The sequence below is a fragment of the Hipposideros armiger genome, unplaced genomic scaffold (assembly GCF_001890085.2).
Source record: "Hipposideros armiger isolate ML-2016 unplaced genomic scaffold, ASM189008v1 scaffold_810, whole genome shotgun sequence".
NCBI lineage: Eukaryota > Metazoa > Chordata > Mammalia > Chiroptera > Hipposideridae > Hipposideros > Hipposideros armiger.
Genome location: NW_017732160.1, coordinates 12255 through 28691, shown reverse-complemented (window position 1 = coordinate 28691; position 16437 = coordinate 12255). Strand labels below are relative to the sequence as shown.

Genomic DNA, 16437 nt, shown 5'->3' with positions numbered 1-16437 from the left:
TGGGGCTGCAGTGGGCTGCCATGAGCTACGTGAGTGGCTGGCAGCCAGCGTGAGCGGCTGGTAGCTGGTGTGAGCTACCGGGAGCCGCTGTGAGCAGCTGACCAATGACCGGCGACCAAATGCCTCACCCGGGAAGAGCACAATGATCATATCAACATGGGCCAGTGAAGCGACATCCTCCACAACTAGACTGAAGAACAAAAGGACAGCAACTTGTCTGTTACCCGTCCCCAATTCCCCAATAAAATCTTTAAAAAAATAAAAGAAAAGAAAAGAAAAGAAAAAATTCACATAACCCATTTTTAAAACAGTAGACACAACAATGTTCAACTATAGACACAGCGCGAAATGGTTAACTTTTCAGAAAAAGGCTGGAGGCCTCTAAAGCCTTGAGGCTGAAAGAGACAAAATATTTAAAATATCAGGCCATTTCTGAAAAAATAAACAAAGAGATCAAGTTTGAAAGTCAATTCAATATATATCACTTTGCCCCCAAACTACACCAAGTGTTTATCTCGACAATCACCGGAAATTCTGATTCTCAGAGCAGGTTATATGGAAAGCCTTAAGAAAGCATTGAGCGAGGGCGAAACAGTCAGCCTTTCTCCTCTGGCCTGTGGACCCCAGGAATGTGATGGCAAGAGACAGCCAGGTTCTTTTCCAACCTGGTTCACACTAGGATATTTGAAAGAAACTCGGGTTGTCCTTTGGTCATTTGGCAATGACACTGAGCAGAAAGGGCCATGGGACCCCTTAGTCAGTAATTAGATACTGACTGGAGAGCTTTTCCCCATTTATCCTGTTTCTCATGAGGAGGAAGAAGAGAAGAGGGATAATCATTCAGCAGGTTAAAAAAAGAGCACAGATTAAGCATAAATATATGAGCAAGAATCCATACACTAAAGTAAGAGAAACGAGGGGCTGGGGGGGGGGGGGGGGGGAAAAAGGCTGTTGGGCTGTGGTTATCTTCTGTGTCAAAGTTTCTACTTTAGGGACACAAATTTAATTTTAAATTAACTGCATTTAAATACCATATTTAATTCTTCTTAATATTTAATTTAAAATAATTTAAACACCACATTTAAATACCAAGATCTTGTGATGAAAAGTATATAGCTTTTAAACAGAAAAAAATTTTTCATTTCTATATCTATTAAATATATGTTGTTGATATGTAATTAAAAGAAAATAAGAACTAATCAGAAACAGTGTCAGAGACACAGAGAAAAAAACGGATGGTTGCTAAATATGAGGGGGGTGGGGATGAGGGAGAAGGTGAGGGGATTAGACGGCACCATCTGTAACCACAAGACTAACACAGGGATATGAAAGACAGTTTGGGGAATATAATCAATAATGTTGTAAAGATTTTGTAAGGTATCTGATGGACACTAGTCTTATTAGGGAGACCACTTCATGGACTGTGTAGACGCCTGACAACTGCGCTGTACACCTGAAGCTGAATAATATTGTATGTCAACTATAATTTTATATATATACATATATACATACATATATATGTGGAGTACACGGGATGTGGAGTACAGCATAGGGAATAGAGTCAATGGGAATTGTAACAGCTATATAGGATGCCAGAGGGGTAGCAGAATAGGAGTTATCACTTTTTGAGGGGTGTAAATGTCTATTACATTGTTTTGTAATAAACTAATAAATAAATAAATGAAAATAAGGAGCAAAGCCCATAGAAATTTGTTCTCAACTAGATCCAAAAGTAAAGCTTAATTCTACAGCTCTTTATAGTTTACCATTCAAGCACAGTAGGATTTTAAAGCCATCCTTTAATGTTTCTAATATTTTAAAACAGATAGGCAACGTACTTGAGACATATGAAATATTTTTATATCAAGGTCAGAGTAGCCCTGGACTTTTACATTCTTCTAAATAAGGAACACAGTGTCCTACGATAAGAGGAGACATTCTTAGATATTTTGAATTAAGCAACTTGATGTGTTCCCTTGAAGGCAATGGAAAATGATATATTCATTATTATTCTAAATCTCTAACAAAATATTGTATTTTAGAAACAAAGACTGTTCCAAGAGACTCCAACAGCTCAAGAAAAACTGTTGCTTCTTTATTACCATCCTGTATCATTTTGCTAGCTGTCAAATACTCATTAAGAGCAAAACAGTACATAGTTTAGAGAAATCAGTTAGCAGGGAGTCAAATTCTCTTGAGATATTCAACAACACATTTGACTTGAGCATGAACAATACGTGTTTAATTAGTTATAAGATATTAACTCAATACAGATATTGTCACCAATATCAGAATCATAGGAATTGATTGACACAGACAGGTCCATTCCATCTACCTCTGTCCCCTTTTCAACTTTATTTCCTCTATTCCCTTCCTTATTCTCTAACTCCAACCATGTATTTTTTCCCTCAGTTTCCTGAGATGCCATATCCTTTTCCTGACAGATGCATCACCTTTACACATACTGCACCTGCTGCCTAGGACACTGTCTCTCCACCTTCTACTTCTCATCCCTCAGATAAGCCACTGAGAAAGCTTTCAGTGACCCTCCCAGTGTAGGTCCCGGCCTTCTGTTCCATGTACGTGGATGTCCAACTTTGTAATTACTATGCATGGGCCTCCACCGTTCAGAACGCTGCATGACGGCAGGGATGGCATCAATGCTCGCTTCCCGTTACATCCCCAGCAGTTAGCACAGGGCCTGGCACACAGTAAGCAATCAACAACACTTTTAGTGGTGAATGAAACCATCATGGGTAGCTGGTAGGAGACAATGTTAGGGATTCCAAAACAGTAGCTCTGAAACCTCACAGGGTTTGAAAGCCTCTAAGGGAGAAGAGAGACACATGGACCAAAAAGAAAACATAGGCGATGTTTCATGAAATCTGTGAACTGAACAAAGGTGGAATAGGAGACCTCTGTGGCACGTTTCAAGTCTGGGATTCGGTGAGAATTCAGAAAAAAGGTAGGAAGACACCTGTGTAGGGCAACCATTATAAGCAAAGATATGAAGGCCCGAAGGAGTAAAAATATACACAGAACAGTAAACGAAGCAGTTTGCCACGATCAGAGGGACTAAGTTATGAAGGCCAGATGAGAAATCCCGGGCGCCTGTGAAAGGTGTCTTCATCCAGAGCTGCTGAACACTGGTTTCCACAAATACAAACTACAGAGGGGGCTACTGCAATAGGGGATTGCTTTTAAGATACACAAGTGACAGGGTACATTTTTCAATGGCTGAAAATAGAGAATTAAGCTTTAAATGACAGTTTTACAAGAATATGATGACAAAGAGGTAAGAGAATAAGGATAAATGAGCACATGGTGACTTAAGCATTCAGGAACAGGTTCAGCTAGAAGTCACAGAAAAGCTACCCTACAATGGCTTACTAAGAAAATTGAGGTTTATTTATTTTTTCTCACATTTGGAACTAGAAGTGGACAGCTTGGGGTGTGGTGAGGCAGTTCCATCAGGCCACCACTGACCCAGGCAGGTTCTTTCTGTTGGTCTACAATCCTGAAGGTGACGAGATGGATTACCCCCACACCACTTCTGTAAAAACTCTGAATTGTATACAGCTGCAAGTTACTACATTTCAATGGGAAAATTACGGGCGGGGCATGCCTGGATAAAGAGATGAACTAATTCAGAGTGAACGGACCTGTGTTACTGGGGATCCGTATAGGTCTTCCATAAGTTCTGGATATATATTCAAATGCAAGGATAGGGTTTTATGATGTATTCATTTGTTTCCCAGCCAGCGTCAGGCCAGGCCAAGGAGGCCTAGCATGGCCGCACTACTGGAAATGCCCCAAACTTGGCAGGGCAGGGGTTTAGCACTGCCACACCTGGCAGGTTGGATCAGTGACACTGCCGAATCATGCCCCATCTAGCCTTCCAACCAAGAGAAGAAAGACAGTCTGCAGGCAAAGGAGGCCCGCAAGGTCTCCTTAAAATCTTTCCACTCTATCGGCTCTTTTCCTTCCTGCGCTCCTGGCCTCAGGCCGAAAGCCCTGCAGACTGCTCCTTCTTAGGGCTTCTTTTCTCCCTTGAGGGTAGAAAGACCCTAACTCAAGTGGGGGTGCAAGTTTACAGAGAGACACTGGAAGCCCTTTCAGTGAGCTCTGTTATGTGGTAGGAAAAAAGGCAAAAGCAGCAGCTCCAATTTCATTATAAAAGAAGGTAAACATTAAAAACGAAGTCTAAAAATATCCTAAACCATGGGTGCACATATACACACACACATATGCATATGTATTTATAAATGTTATCCTAGGACCTCAATCCAGTATGACTAATAAAGAGGGTCACATCACAGGTCCCCCAGTTTCCAATGACTTCATCAAAGGAGCGTTCTCTGAAGCCTCAGTGTTTTTAAAACTTATGCAATTCCTGTGAAGATGCCAGTGCTGACTAATTCATCTTTGAAGTGAAAAAACCTTCACAAGTGCTAATGCTTATTCATATTTAAAGCGGAAAAAGAAAAAAAAAAGCCACTGGTCATGCTTGTGTTGGACACAGTGTTATTCCAGTATCTCATTTCAGTTTTTAAGCAATCATTTATTCCCAGAATAACCATCAGACATGTCTAAGGAAAAAAGTTAAAAACTGTTTCACACAGTGAGAAAGAAGGACAAGTTGGGGGAGGGGGAAAGGAGACGTGATTAAAAGAGAGAAGAGGGAGAAAGAGAGGAGGAAAGAACAATTTGTAAGAGCCCAGGACATATCAGACTTTGTTACAGGGCTTGAGTGGGACGGCATCCGCCAAAGCACTTTTAGGAACTGCCTTATTTCACGGATTTTTAAAAGCATGCTTTCCCACACTTAACTTCACTGAAACTTGGGTGTAATTTACCATCAATGGTATGTCACCGTTCAACTGGAAACATATAAAATAATCGTGCTGCTTTTAATTTAAGGTGCCACAGAATCAATAAATATGCTACGTTCAGTGTTTCTGGAACATTTGGGGGCATTATTTTGTAAACTTATAATAGCATACGAAATATCACTTTCTAGACCTAAGACTACACTAGGGACACATAATTTATATCCACGTTTGTAATTCTACCTATGTTTCATTTTTCTAAATATTTATTTTGTATCAGTATAAAACATAGAGAGCGCTTATTCCTTTAAAAGAAACGAAATCAGTACTGTTAGAACCCTAAAATACTAACAGTTAGAAGAGCTCCTGTAGAACACCCACTAAAACCCTCCCGTTTTACAAGTGAAGAAGCCACAGCTGGCGAGGCTGTGACTTGCCCAGGGTCTCCAGCTGGTCCCTGGCAGAGCCGGCCAGGGCAGCCTGTCTCTGGCTCCTACCTGACCCTGCTCTTTCCACTCCGCCCATCCAACTTGCATGCTCCTTTAAGCGGCTGCCTCTACACACCATCTTGGATACAACTACTGGGTAACTAAACACCAGAACATAAAAATGCATATATGTCCCAAAGCACCTAGCTTTCTGAATGTCAAAAAAGGTTTTTTTTCCTTTGTCTTTCCCTTTTCTCAGCATAACTTGCCAGAAAAGTTGCATATACTGAAATAGCCAGCAGAGGGAGTCTCTATTTCTCAGTGCATGCAAATAGAGGAAGAAAATATGTTTTGAAAAATGACAACTTTAACACTGTTAACCCTACAGAGGTCCTGCTTAATATGAATTACAAGCTTTTAACAATGTTTAAATCATTCCTAAATGTTCTCAACTTTCTGAATTCTTAAGATAAATCATGCCTATATTTTAAACTTCAATAAGAGGAATATTGGCATATACTGTATATATATATCAGGAATTCTCTCTCTCTTTCTCTCTCTCTCTGTCTCTCTGCTCGGCAGGAATCTGAAACTGGAGGTTCTCCCTGGCATTTAGAATGGTGATGTAAAAATCTTTCTTCAAATCTTGATAGAGCCATCCAAACTAATTTTAGACATCTGAAACCATGAAATAATATTCCTGGTATATTCACAAACACAACTGAATGTATATGTCCAAATATGCTTGTCCAATTAGGAACCTATAATCACTTTCTGATAATGCTGTACTTGCCAAAATGAGCTTTTAATTTCTCTTTTGGAACTGTCTTAAGAGCAATCATTTTTAATATCCTACGAGGGTAGAAAAATCTTTATCCTTTCAGAGGGTTTAATATCTGAAATTACCCAAGGTCTTGCTTCTCTTTTCTGCCAAAGAGAGGTTCGTATTTTCTCGATTTGGCTTAGGGCGCTGGAGCGCAGCCAGCAGAGCCAGCTCTAAGGCTGCCCCGAGTAAGAGTCTGAGACTGTTAATCAGCGGCTATTTTTAATCTTTCTTGCCCAGTGTGAACCAGGCACTGTAGCTTACAGCATAATATGGGGCACAGCCCCTGTTCTCACGAGGGCTCATCCAGGTGCTCATGGCTGTGATGGGCCCTGGAGTCCGCTCCGTGAGCCAGGTCCCAGACCTCCAGCTTATCAGTTTTGAGCCTCAGATTCTTCATATTGTCAAACAGACCCAGTGCTGACAAACTGATAGCACTCAATTACTATTAGAGATTCTTATAATAAATTTTTGAAAGTAAATACGGCATTTATAAGGAGGACCCAAGAAACGCCTACAGTCCCACTGAGCTCTAAGCACTTCTAACGCAGTTTAGTCACTATGTCTTTGAGATTGAGTGAACAAGGGAAAAATAACTAGGAGAGCAAAAGGCAGACTGGCAGAAAGGTTCAAGGTTTGTCCGATGAGTAGACTACAGGTGAGAGGAGAGCACTGCAGCTGCACTGTGTGACCAGCTCTGCAGCAGGCGTGTGCCCATGCGATTGAGAGGCAGCTTTCTGGGCTGGCAGAGCAGGCCTGGAGCTCAGCCCCGTCTCCACCATTTATTAGCAGCGTGTTTTGGATATGATACTTACCGTCTCCAAGCCTCATTTTCCTCATCCCAAACTGGGTTTATCCACCAGCCGTGCAGGGTTCTTACGGGGATTAATGAGAATTTGCAATCAGGGCTGAACACATTATGGCTGTTTTTATTTTTATTGGTGTATGGGGAGGGCAGTGAGTACACCAAATTGCCTATAGCAGCAAGATGGAGTTTGTTTGGTTTTCTTAATTGCGTTTATTGAACTGATAGTAATTATATGTCAACTCTGTACCTTCCCTGTGCTGAACACTGAGTCCAGTGATGATCAAAAGTGACACAGCCCCTGCCTTCATATAGCTACAGTCCAGTGACGTCACCTTTGTCTAATGAAACAATGTCTAAACACTAGACACGATTTTACCTCTTTCAAGTATATGACCCAGGAGTCCCTGCCTGGTACTCCTTAGGATAGTAAAAGGAGAAATAACCTACCTGCCTATTATCACCTAACCACCACTTATCAGCACATAATATTGGGTTGTTGGAAAAGTCATGACATGGGTTGTTTTATGTTTTTTGTTGCAAAAATGCATCATGACTTTTCTGACAACCTAATAGTTGAATTTACTTTTCAAAATTCAAATTAGAATCCACCTAAAGTTACAGAAAGGGAGCAAAGCGAACAAGGCTTTGAAAGGCATATTATCTTTCTCTCCCTGATTGCATTGTATCAAGGCCAACTACTTTTTGTTTGATTTGTTTGCTACATGGACATTTTTATATAACCACCTTAATAGGACAGGGAACAAAAAATTTAAATTCATAATACTAGGAAGATTTTAAACTGTTTATGAAACTAGGAAAACATGCCATTTTACAGATGTGGGGGTAAAAAATTCACATTTGTTGAGCTTCTACTATACGGCAAATGCTTGTAAATATTTATCCTCTTTAATCCTCACAACTGTTCGATTAGGACGCCTCACGATCTCCAAGACAGAAAAACTGATTCTCACAAAGGTTTCAAAGAAGGCTGGTCAGTGACAGAGCTGAGCTTAAACTCAGGACTTCCTGGCTCCAAAACACAGAATCTCTACTCCATCGCACTTCCTGAAAACTCACTTCTCAGGGAAAAAAAAACAGTTTGTGAAAACACAAAAACCATTCACCGGTGTGGTGCACTTCCTGGGTCAATATGCAAATAAGTCACCCTGTATAAAGATGAAAAGGGCAAAAGAAAGACCAACATTTGGCAAGAAGGAGAACTCTGGGTAAAAGGCAATAACAATACTCACGACCATATCACGACCACCTTCCAAACCAGCCAGCCAGCCACCTGAACTCAGGGCACTACCTGTGGATCTCCTTACCCTCCCTACTCAGGAAACCTGCTGTCTCCCTACTGAGCACACCTTCTGCTACCTTCGTAAAAGTAAGAGCATCTATTTGTTCAGACAGCATTACCATATTTCACATCTGGCATGGCATTAATAAAAATCCAAGGTAAATATATACCAAGGGCCTACTATGTCCAAGGCAGTTGTAGTGGCAATGGCAAACTGCCCACCAGGCACTACCCTTCCCGCCCCCTCCGTTCTTAATGGATCCTGATTCTGATGAGGAGGGCAGTGTGTCAAGCTCAAGGCCTACAGTTCCTGGCTTCCCTTGTGTCCAGGGTTGACCACGTGACACAATCCTGGCCAGTAAGATGGAAGCAGAAGCGCCTGGTTATTTCAGGGTGGCACTTGAACATCTGACAGGACTGACCGCATGCCCTAGGTCCTTCCCATGTGTATGCCAGGAATGTGGACAGGATGACTGACGGCAGATTTGCATTTATCTCCCCATAAAAGGAAAAGGGAACCACACTAAGAAGGATATAATGGAAAGCAAGCAGGAGCTTAGTTGCCTCAGGACATTAAGCGGCTGCTACATTAGCTTTGGACCGACTCTTCTTGTAAAGTAAAAGAAAAATAAATCTCTTCCCTGTTTAATATGCTGTCTTTTGAGTTTTCTGGTTACATGAAATTAAATTCAGCCTGTAACTGACAAAGCACTTTGTTTAAAAAGACTTTCCCTTAAATTTGTAAAATCTAGTTGTAAGACAAAAAGAGGCAAACTTTGAAAACTAAATAGTATAAGATACATAAAAAATACACAAGATACACAGAGAAGGCTAAAAGTCAAACTTGAAAAGCCAGAAACCATAAGATACACACCTATGGATAGCTAATAAGACTTAAATTTCATAAAAGGTAATAATAAAATTGATGTTACATGACAGTCGTTACTGAATTGAGGAATGAGTAACAAAGGCAAGTCCACTAATATTGAATAACATTAAGATAAATGAGAAAGAGTCTTAAGAGGTTTCAAGATGGTACCACAGCCTGAGCTGGGGCACAGACAAGAAACAACCCTTGGAAAAGCAAGCAGGAGCCTGGAGTTGTCTACAGGCCACTGAGCAAAAGATTGGGAGCAGAAGTCCAGAGGGGAAAACAGCAGACACTGGATGGAGCACGGGGAGAAAAACAATGTGCTGGAGAGGAGGCTCCTGGGGAAACTGAGGTGCCTCCAGGTCCTGAAGCACAGTGAATGTTACATATGTTTGGACTGATTCTGTACATATTGAAAAGTTTCTGAACAAAAGAGTGATATGATCCATTTCATTCTTTACAAAAATCAATAAAAAAACAAAACATAGCAATGATTCTAATTGTATGAAGAAGGAAATGAATATAACAAACTATTCTCTTGTATAGATGTGGATCTATACATCTTGAATCTTTTGCTTAATGGCATTGCTCCATATTATACTCATGAATTTGAGATTTTCTAAAGGATATGAATATTAAGAAAAATATATCCTAAAAGTTATCCCTTTCTTCTCTGAGATTTCAGAAGACCCTTCAGGATCTTGTGTGTTTATCCACATCTCTATAACTGTAGTATGGATAAAGAATGCAGAAATGCTTGTAAGCATAGTTTGCAAAACAATGTTAACCTGATAGAGGCATGAAAGATTACTACCCACAAAATCAGAATATGGACATCAGGATTTATGATCTTGTAGCCTTTCTATAAAAAAATATGTATTTTATACTGTACTTCATTTATTCTTTACCATGCTTGAGTCTTGTTAATTCTTCGAGGCCTTAAAATATTTTCTTGATGTAACGTATGATCTAGAACATCGGGTATAAATTGTCTTTCTCCCTCTCTACTTGTCTCTCCCTCTCATTCTCTCTCTCTCATTCTCATTCTCTGTCTATCTCTCTCTGTCTCTCTCTCACACACACACACACACACACACACACACACACACACTCTCTCTCTCTCTCTTTCTCTCTCTCTCTCTCTCTCTCTCTCTCTCTCACTCACTCACTTTGTTGCTTACCATTGCTTTCTGAATAAAACGTTTTCAATACTAGAGCATATGGGGAGTCAGAGGTACAGTGGAGGAGGAAAGGATTTGTCTAAGGTAATTCCAGGCTAGAAGTTGAATGGCAATTATACACACCACAAGGCAATTTCATTAACTTATTAATTTCAGAAGGTAACAACGTATCCAGGAGAAACACACTGGAAGTCACAAGACCTAGATTCTATTTCTAGCTTTGCCATTGACCTTCTCGGTGACCTTGCATGAGTCACTCAACTGCCAAGAAACTCAGTCTTCTCATCTGAACGGGGAAAAAAAAAGGCATAACCTAGTAGTTATCTGAGAAAAATGCTACAAAATAAAGGATTCATTCAGAAACTTTGATGGAAATTTCTGGAGGATGTTATGAAACCTTCACTGGAACCTTGATTCACTAAGAATCAAGGAAATCAGTTCTAAATAAAATGAAAGGAAGCCAAAAATTTCTTTCCAATTTGCTTGATGGAGAGTCTACCAAAATACTCTGTTCCTCAAAGATCAAAGTGTATGTGATCGGCCACAAAAAAAGCCCATACCGTGTTAAAAGCCATATTTAAAATTCAAGTTCCTAACCATTCTCAGGAGATTTTTAACGGTTATTTAGATCAGATACACTGGCTGATTGAAAATTTACTCCCTAGTGCTACTACCCATTGTCAGGAATACCGTTGGCATTTCAAATGATTAGGATTCTAGTTGGCAAATTATTTTGCAAGAGCTACTCATTCAGGATGAGCAAACTTTATGCCAAACGTGTGGGAAAAGTACCTGCCTTCTTGGGAAAATGAGAAGCTGCCCCCCAAACACTCTAAGAAATGCTTGTAACTAATTTGTAAGATCATCGAATAATGGTGCATACAGAAAATGATAAGTTAATGACAAGTGTGGAATAATTTCGTATTTGGGAGGGGGGGGGAACCATGGTGTAGCCAGAGCATATGGATGTTTTTGAGGCAGAAAAATACCCAATTCCTAAAATAAGAGATACTAAAATTTTCAGAACAATCTTAGAGACAATGGATCCTTTGGGGGTCAAAATATCAGGTATTTTCTGCAAGTCATAATGTGCTAAATTATATGAACATTTAATTCGTGTACTCAGTGTTAGGGAATAACACAGATTTGGGCTTAGGGAATTTGGACTTATGTAATTATTATAACAGAAACCTGGCAAGAAGCTTATAAAAAGGCCAACAGAAATCACAATGATATGCTAGTGGCAGCTCAGGACTAACATCAACTGTAATCACAACTTTCCAGAGTACCGTATTTGCCGGCGTATAAGACGACTCAGCGTATAAGACGACCCCCTAACATTTCCACTCAAAATACAGAGTTTGTTATATGGTCGGCTGTGTGCGATTTTGCGAGTGTGGTAAAATCGCATAACAGCAAAATCGCATAACAGCCGAGCATACACCCAGCAGCGCTGCTGATGCCTGAACAGTATGTGGAATGAAGTGGGCGGGCATCGGGAGGCCACTATGGCACGGGGCAAGCACTATGGGCAGTCTATCTGAAGTGTACCTGGCGTATAAGACGACCCCCCACTTGGAGGCATATTTTTCAGGGCCAAAAAATCGTCTTATACGCCGGCAAATACGGTAGCCTTGGTTTGCTACTCACCCGTCAGTGCTAGAACCTATTTTCTAGCCAAGTTTTTTACTCATAACAATTTCCCCTAGACTAATTGCTCAAAGTCCTTGAAAATGATAGCATCTTTTTTAGTGTTTTATACTCTAAGAAAATAAATAGGTTACTATAACTATGAAATACTAACTATATTATTTGATTCACAGAATTATAGATGCAAATAAGACCGAAGAGAGCACTTAATGAAAATCTCTCCGCTATTATCTTACAGGTGAGAAAGTAATGACTCAGAGTTTAAGTGACTTGCCCAAGGTCATTCACACAGTTAGTAAACGAAGAGTCCAGATGGTATGCTTTCCATCACATCAACATGTTGTCCAAAAAGACTACACAATGAACACTTCTTGGTTAATCTAAACTGCTGTATGAACCAGATAAAGAAGAACTCAAACATAACAATCTAGGTTTGATATATGTTAATATATCTTTTCACATTCGCAATGAATCAGGAAACCTATATGGTCATTATTAATGCACTGCTAAGTCTAAATCAAAATAAAGATTCGCGCTCAAAGCAAAATATTTTTAATTAAATTTGTTTAAGATGAGAGAAAGGCATCAAGCAAGATAAAAGACAAATCTTGGCAAAATTACCATATACTATTCCAGTGCCAAGCAAACTGTCCCTAGTGAATAAATGGTGGACTGTATAAGAAAATTTTAAAATCTAAAAATTAAAAACAATAAAGAAGAAACACTTAAAACAAACGAACAACAAAACAAAACAAAAAAAAAACACCTTAAATTGTTAGAGTTTGTTTTCAAATAAATTTAACCATGACCTTTAAACTTAATGGACTACAATAATAGTTAACAGTTAACTATGAAAGTCAGGTATGGAAATAAACATTACAGTGTCTAGTGTCACCAAAACCATTTAGAAAGAATGTTGCCAAAAATATGTTTTGGTGCTTTCTTTTTCTATGCAGCAGTTTTGATTCTTGAAAGAGTTTAATATAATGCTGTCATTTAGTGTATGCACAAGAGAAATTTAGTATATTCAGTTTTACTTAAAGGCTTCATTACATGGTGCGTTTATTATCTTATAAAATACACTACTGCAAGTAAGATATAAAAATAATCTTTACAAAAAAACTAATAAATAAAATATTTTCATGCACAGGAATGGCTGCATTAATAATTAACAGAAAATCCTTTCACAGGGAAATTTAATGGAAAGTTTTTCTTAAACAAATTGGGAGAAACTCGATAGAAATGGGTAGAAGCCAGAGGATAATAAACTAGTGCCATATGTTTAAACAGTAAAACAATTATATAGTTCGTTCAACAATGAAGATGGATGTGTTATAAATTATAGAGAAACAAACAAACAAAATGTTCCTCAGTAAACGATATAAAACATAATAGCTAGCAGATTTCCTGTTGAACTAAAGGCAAAGAGGCCTGAAGTTACAGCAGAAGGGAAAAAAAAAGAAAAGAAAAGAAAAGAAAAAGCTTCAATACAGTCTCTCAATCACAATGCCCTGAAATCGAGACCAAACTGCTTTTCGGTGGAGCTTTTTCACGACAGAGATGTTCGGGCGCAGCATGGTTTTTTTTTTTTCCTAGTCTAATTCCAATAATATATCCTTTAATTACCTGTAGCCTCAATGAATTATAGTCTCTCTCAGGATATGTAACCAAAGGTTCTAACATATTAATAAACACAGTAACGGGGAAAAAAAAACAGCCAGAAAAAGGAAAAAAAAAAAAAGGCAAAAGCAGCCACATACCCTTTTCTGTAGAACTATTGGCGTTATTGCAGGCAGAGTGACTCTTCTCGCACTGAGACTCATGCCTGCTCTTCTTAGAATAAGCCCCTCTCGGAGATCAGGGGCAAAAGGGAAGAAATCTTTTACAGTTGCTCCTTGGGAATCTCAGGCCTCAGTGCAAAGAAACAACTAGGAAAGCAATAAATGTCACCCTGCTTATGTGATCCCAATCTACCCAAAGCCAATTAAGGATGGCTGTGGGACAGGACAAGGCAGCAACCAATCAAAGCCCGGAAAACTCCGCCTTTGTCCTTGGAAACACATTCTGATACTTTTGTTTATGATATTTAAAGAGCCAGATTAACAGGCATCTAGTTCACTTACTTTTTTTTCCAAAACAGTGCAATTCAATGCCATCTTTGTTGACTAGGCAGTTTTGTCTTTACTTGACTAAAACATTTCAACATATGGAAGATAAGAAGCTGTTTACATTGCTCTATTTAAAGCATACAAATAGGCAGATGAACTAAATTTACTTATGCTACTCAAAAAATTGATGCATGAGTCAACTGGAATGTATTTTATGAGGCACAAAAAATAATCCTGAAGTTAGAGTTGGACAAAAAGTGTTAATTTACATGTTTGAGTAAAAGTTTTCTAATATACAGATATGTATTTCATGTCCTAAACAGCTAAGTTTTGTATTATGGAACTTTCAGCTATCCTTGAGGTTACACATTTAAATATTCCTGTTAACTATTACCTGAACGATCAACCTAAATAATAATGTTAAGTATTAAACTGCAATATATGAATCTCAAATGCTTATGGTTTTAAAAAGCACAGGTCTAATTTAGCACATTTCAGTCCATTAAAAACATTTAAACAATAATCACTGCTCAAAGCAATCTCAAATTTTTAATGACCATTTTGCTTTTTTTTTCTTACAGTAACTAAAAACTGTATTCTGTTTTAAGGAGTTGGAGGAGGGTCACAACTAAACATTGCTTGCTAACAAGAACACTTTCAATAAAGTTTAAATAAAGATGAAAACAAACACTCATAAATGATAAAAAGGTACTGCAATAGTAAAGCTAATCTGAGCTTTTGTCATTATAAACTCCCTCCTGAACCGACACTTTAATAAGCGCCTCCTCAGTGCTCTTCAACCTTGACACGAGGAAGGGCCCCACTGCCTTCAGCATGAGGGGACCGCCTCGTAATTTCTAGATTACAGCATGATTGTTGTCATCACAAGGCAAATGGAAGATGCTCAGCAACTCAGACACAAACTTTCCATTTCATTATCTAGATGGTATTAGGCAGGGTGCCCTTGACTGCTTTTTCTTGGGTATGTTTTATATGCATGGTGATCTCAAATGCCTCAAAAAAAAAAGAGGAACACTACCCACTCTACAAACTCTAGAGTTCCCTACTTTGAATTTTAAAACCTACAATCCCTCACAATGGTAACCAGGGGGAAGAAAGTTCACTAAACATACAAAGTCAGGGACAGATCTCAGTTGGGGGCATTCATTTGATCCTTATCCAGTTAAGTTTATCATGGTCTTTTAAAATAAAACTACCAACAAAAATCTATTAACACTGAAAGGGGAGTGATCATTTGTGAAGTAAACGATTCTAGTTTAACCTTGAGTCACTTTTTAGCAGGCCAAGAATAACAAAGCCTACAGAAGCTACATAATTTCAAGATTATTGTAATATTTGGCTTTTTCTTTCTTCTTTTCTCAATTTAGTCTTTGAATATTACAAAGAGGTGTTATCTCTGGTCTCAAAAATGGGGTTCCACCATAATCAAAGCAATTCTTCTCACTAAATCATGAAGCAAAGTACCTACAATGTGCCAGGTACTTTGGTAGGTGGTAAGAATATATTGATAAATAAGATACGGTCAGTGTCTCATAATGGAATAGAGATATTTGTTTTTAAACTTTAAAAAATCACACTCAGTAGTGGGCTAAATGAGTCTAATTGCGATTAAATGCCATGTACCAGGGGTACCCCACCGTAGAAGAAACTACACATCAGAGGGTGACATCAAGGCAGGCTTCAAGGAGGAAATGACATTTGCTTTGAAATGCAATAAGGATGAAAGAATATGCAGAACTTGATAACTGATGTGGAAATAAAGTGAGGTTCTAAAAGCTGACTCCACAGTTTGAGTGCAGGTGTGTGGAAATCAAAGCTGCTGTTTTACATCACACTATAGAGCTTTTTAAACACTAAAATGAATCCTTCAAGTCAAAACAATGTCCATTTTTAGGTCGGCATTTATTACACAACATGCCTGCCTTGTAAAGGCTTAAAAAACATTTGACAGACAACTAACTGCTAAAGTGTCATAAGTCATATCTTTGGAACACTAGAATATTGAAGTTGGTAAGTTTTCAGTGAAAATCACGAACAGCAAAATGCAGCCTTTGAAAAATGAAACTTACACTTTTCGTAGTTAACAGGCTGAAAGATGAATGAGACGACATTCACACTTTAGATGGGAAGTCTCATTTTTCACTAATCCTTTCCAAGTGTTCATATTGATTCTACTTTATCTTCCTAGCTGTTGTAGATACTGACTCAAAATTTAACTTTACTCTATTATTTTCTATCATTATTATAAATGACTTTCACACTCACTAATCTTGTCACCTGAGCCTTCGTTTCCTCAGCTGCTGCAAAATGGGGATAAAAAGTTATGGCCAACAATTTTTGAATTACTGCGAGGATCAAGGAAATCAAGTTTGTATGGGGCCCAGAAGAGCCCCAGGCAGGTGCTGAAAAAACACTCCT

General features: G+C 38.7%; 1 protein-coding gene across 1 annotated transcript in view; it reads right to left on the bottom strand.

Moving 5' to 3' along the window:
* The window catches only part of LOC109374317 (growth factor receptor-bound protein 14), a 61629-nt gene extending 47770 nt beyond the window's left edge, over positions 1-13859 (bottom strand). The window contains exon 1 of the mRNA XM_019628825.1: positions 13651-13859. Coding sequence (XP_019484370.1) covers positions 13651-13713 — 63 coding nt within the window. The 5' untranslated portion in view covers positions 13714-13859. The remainder of the gene's footprint in view (positions 1-13650) is intronic.
* Between the last annotated feature and the right edge of the window lie 2578 nt (positions 13860-16437).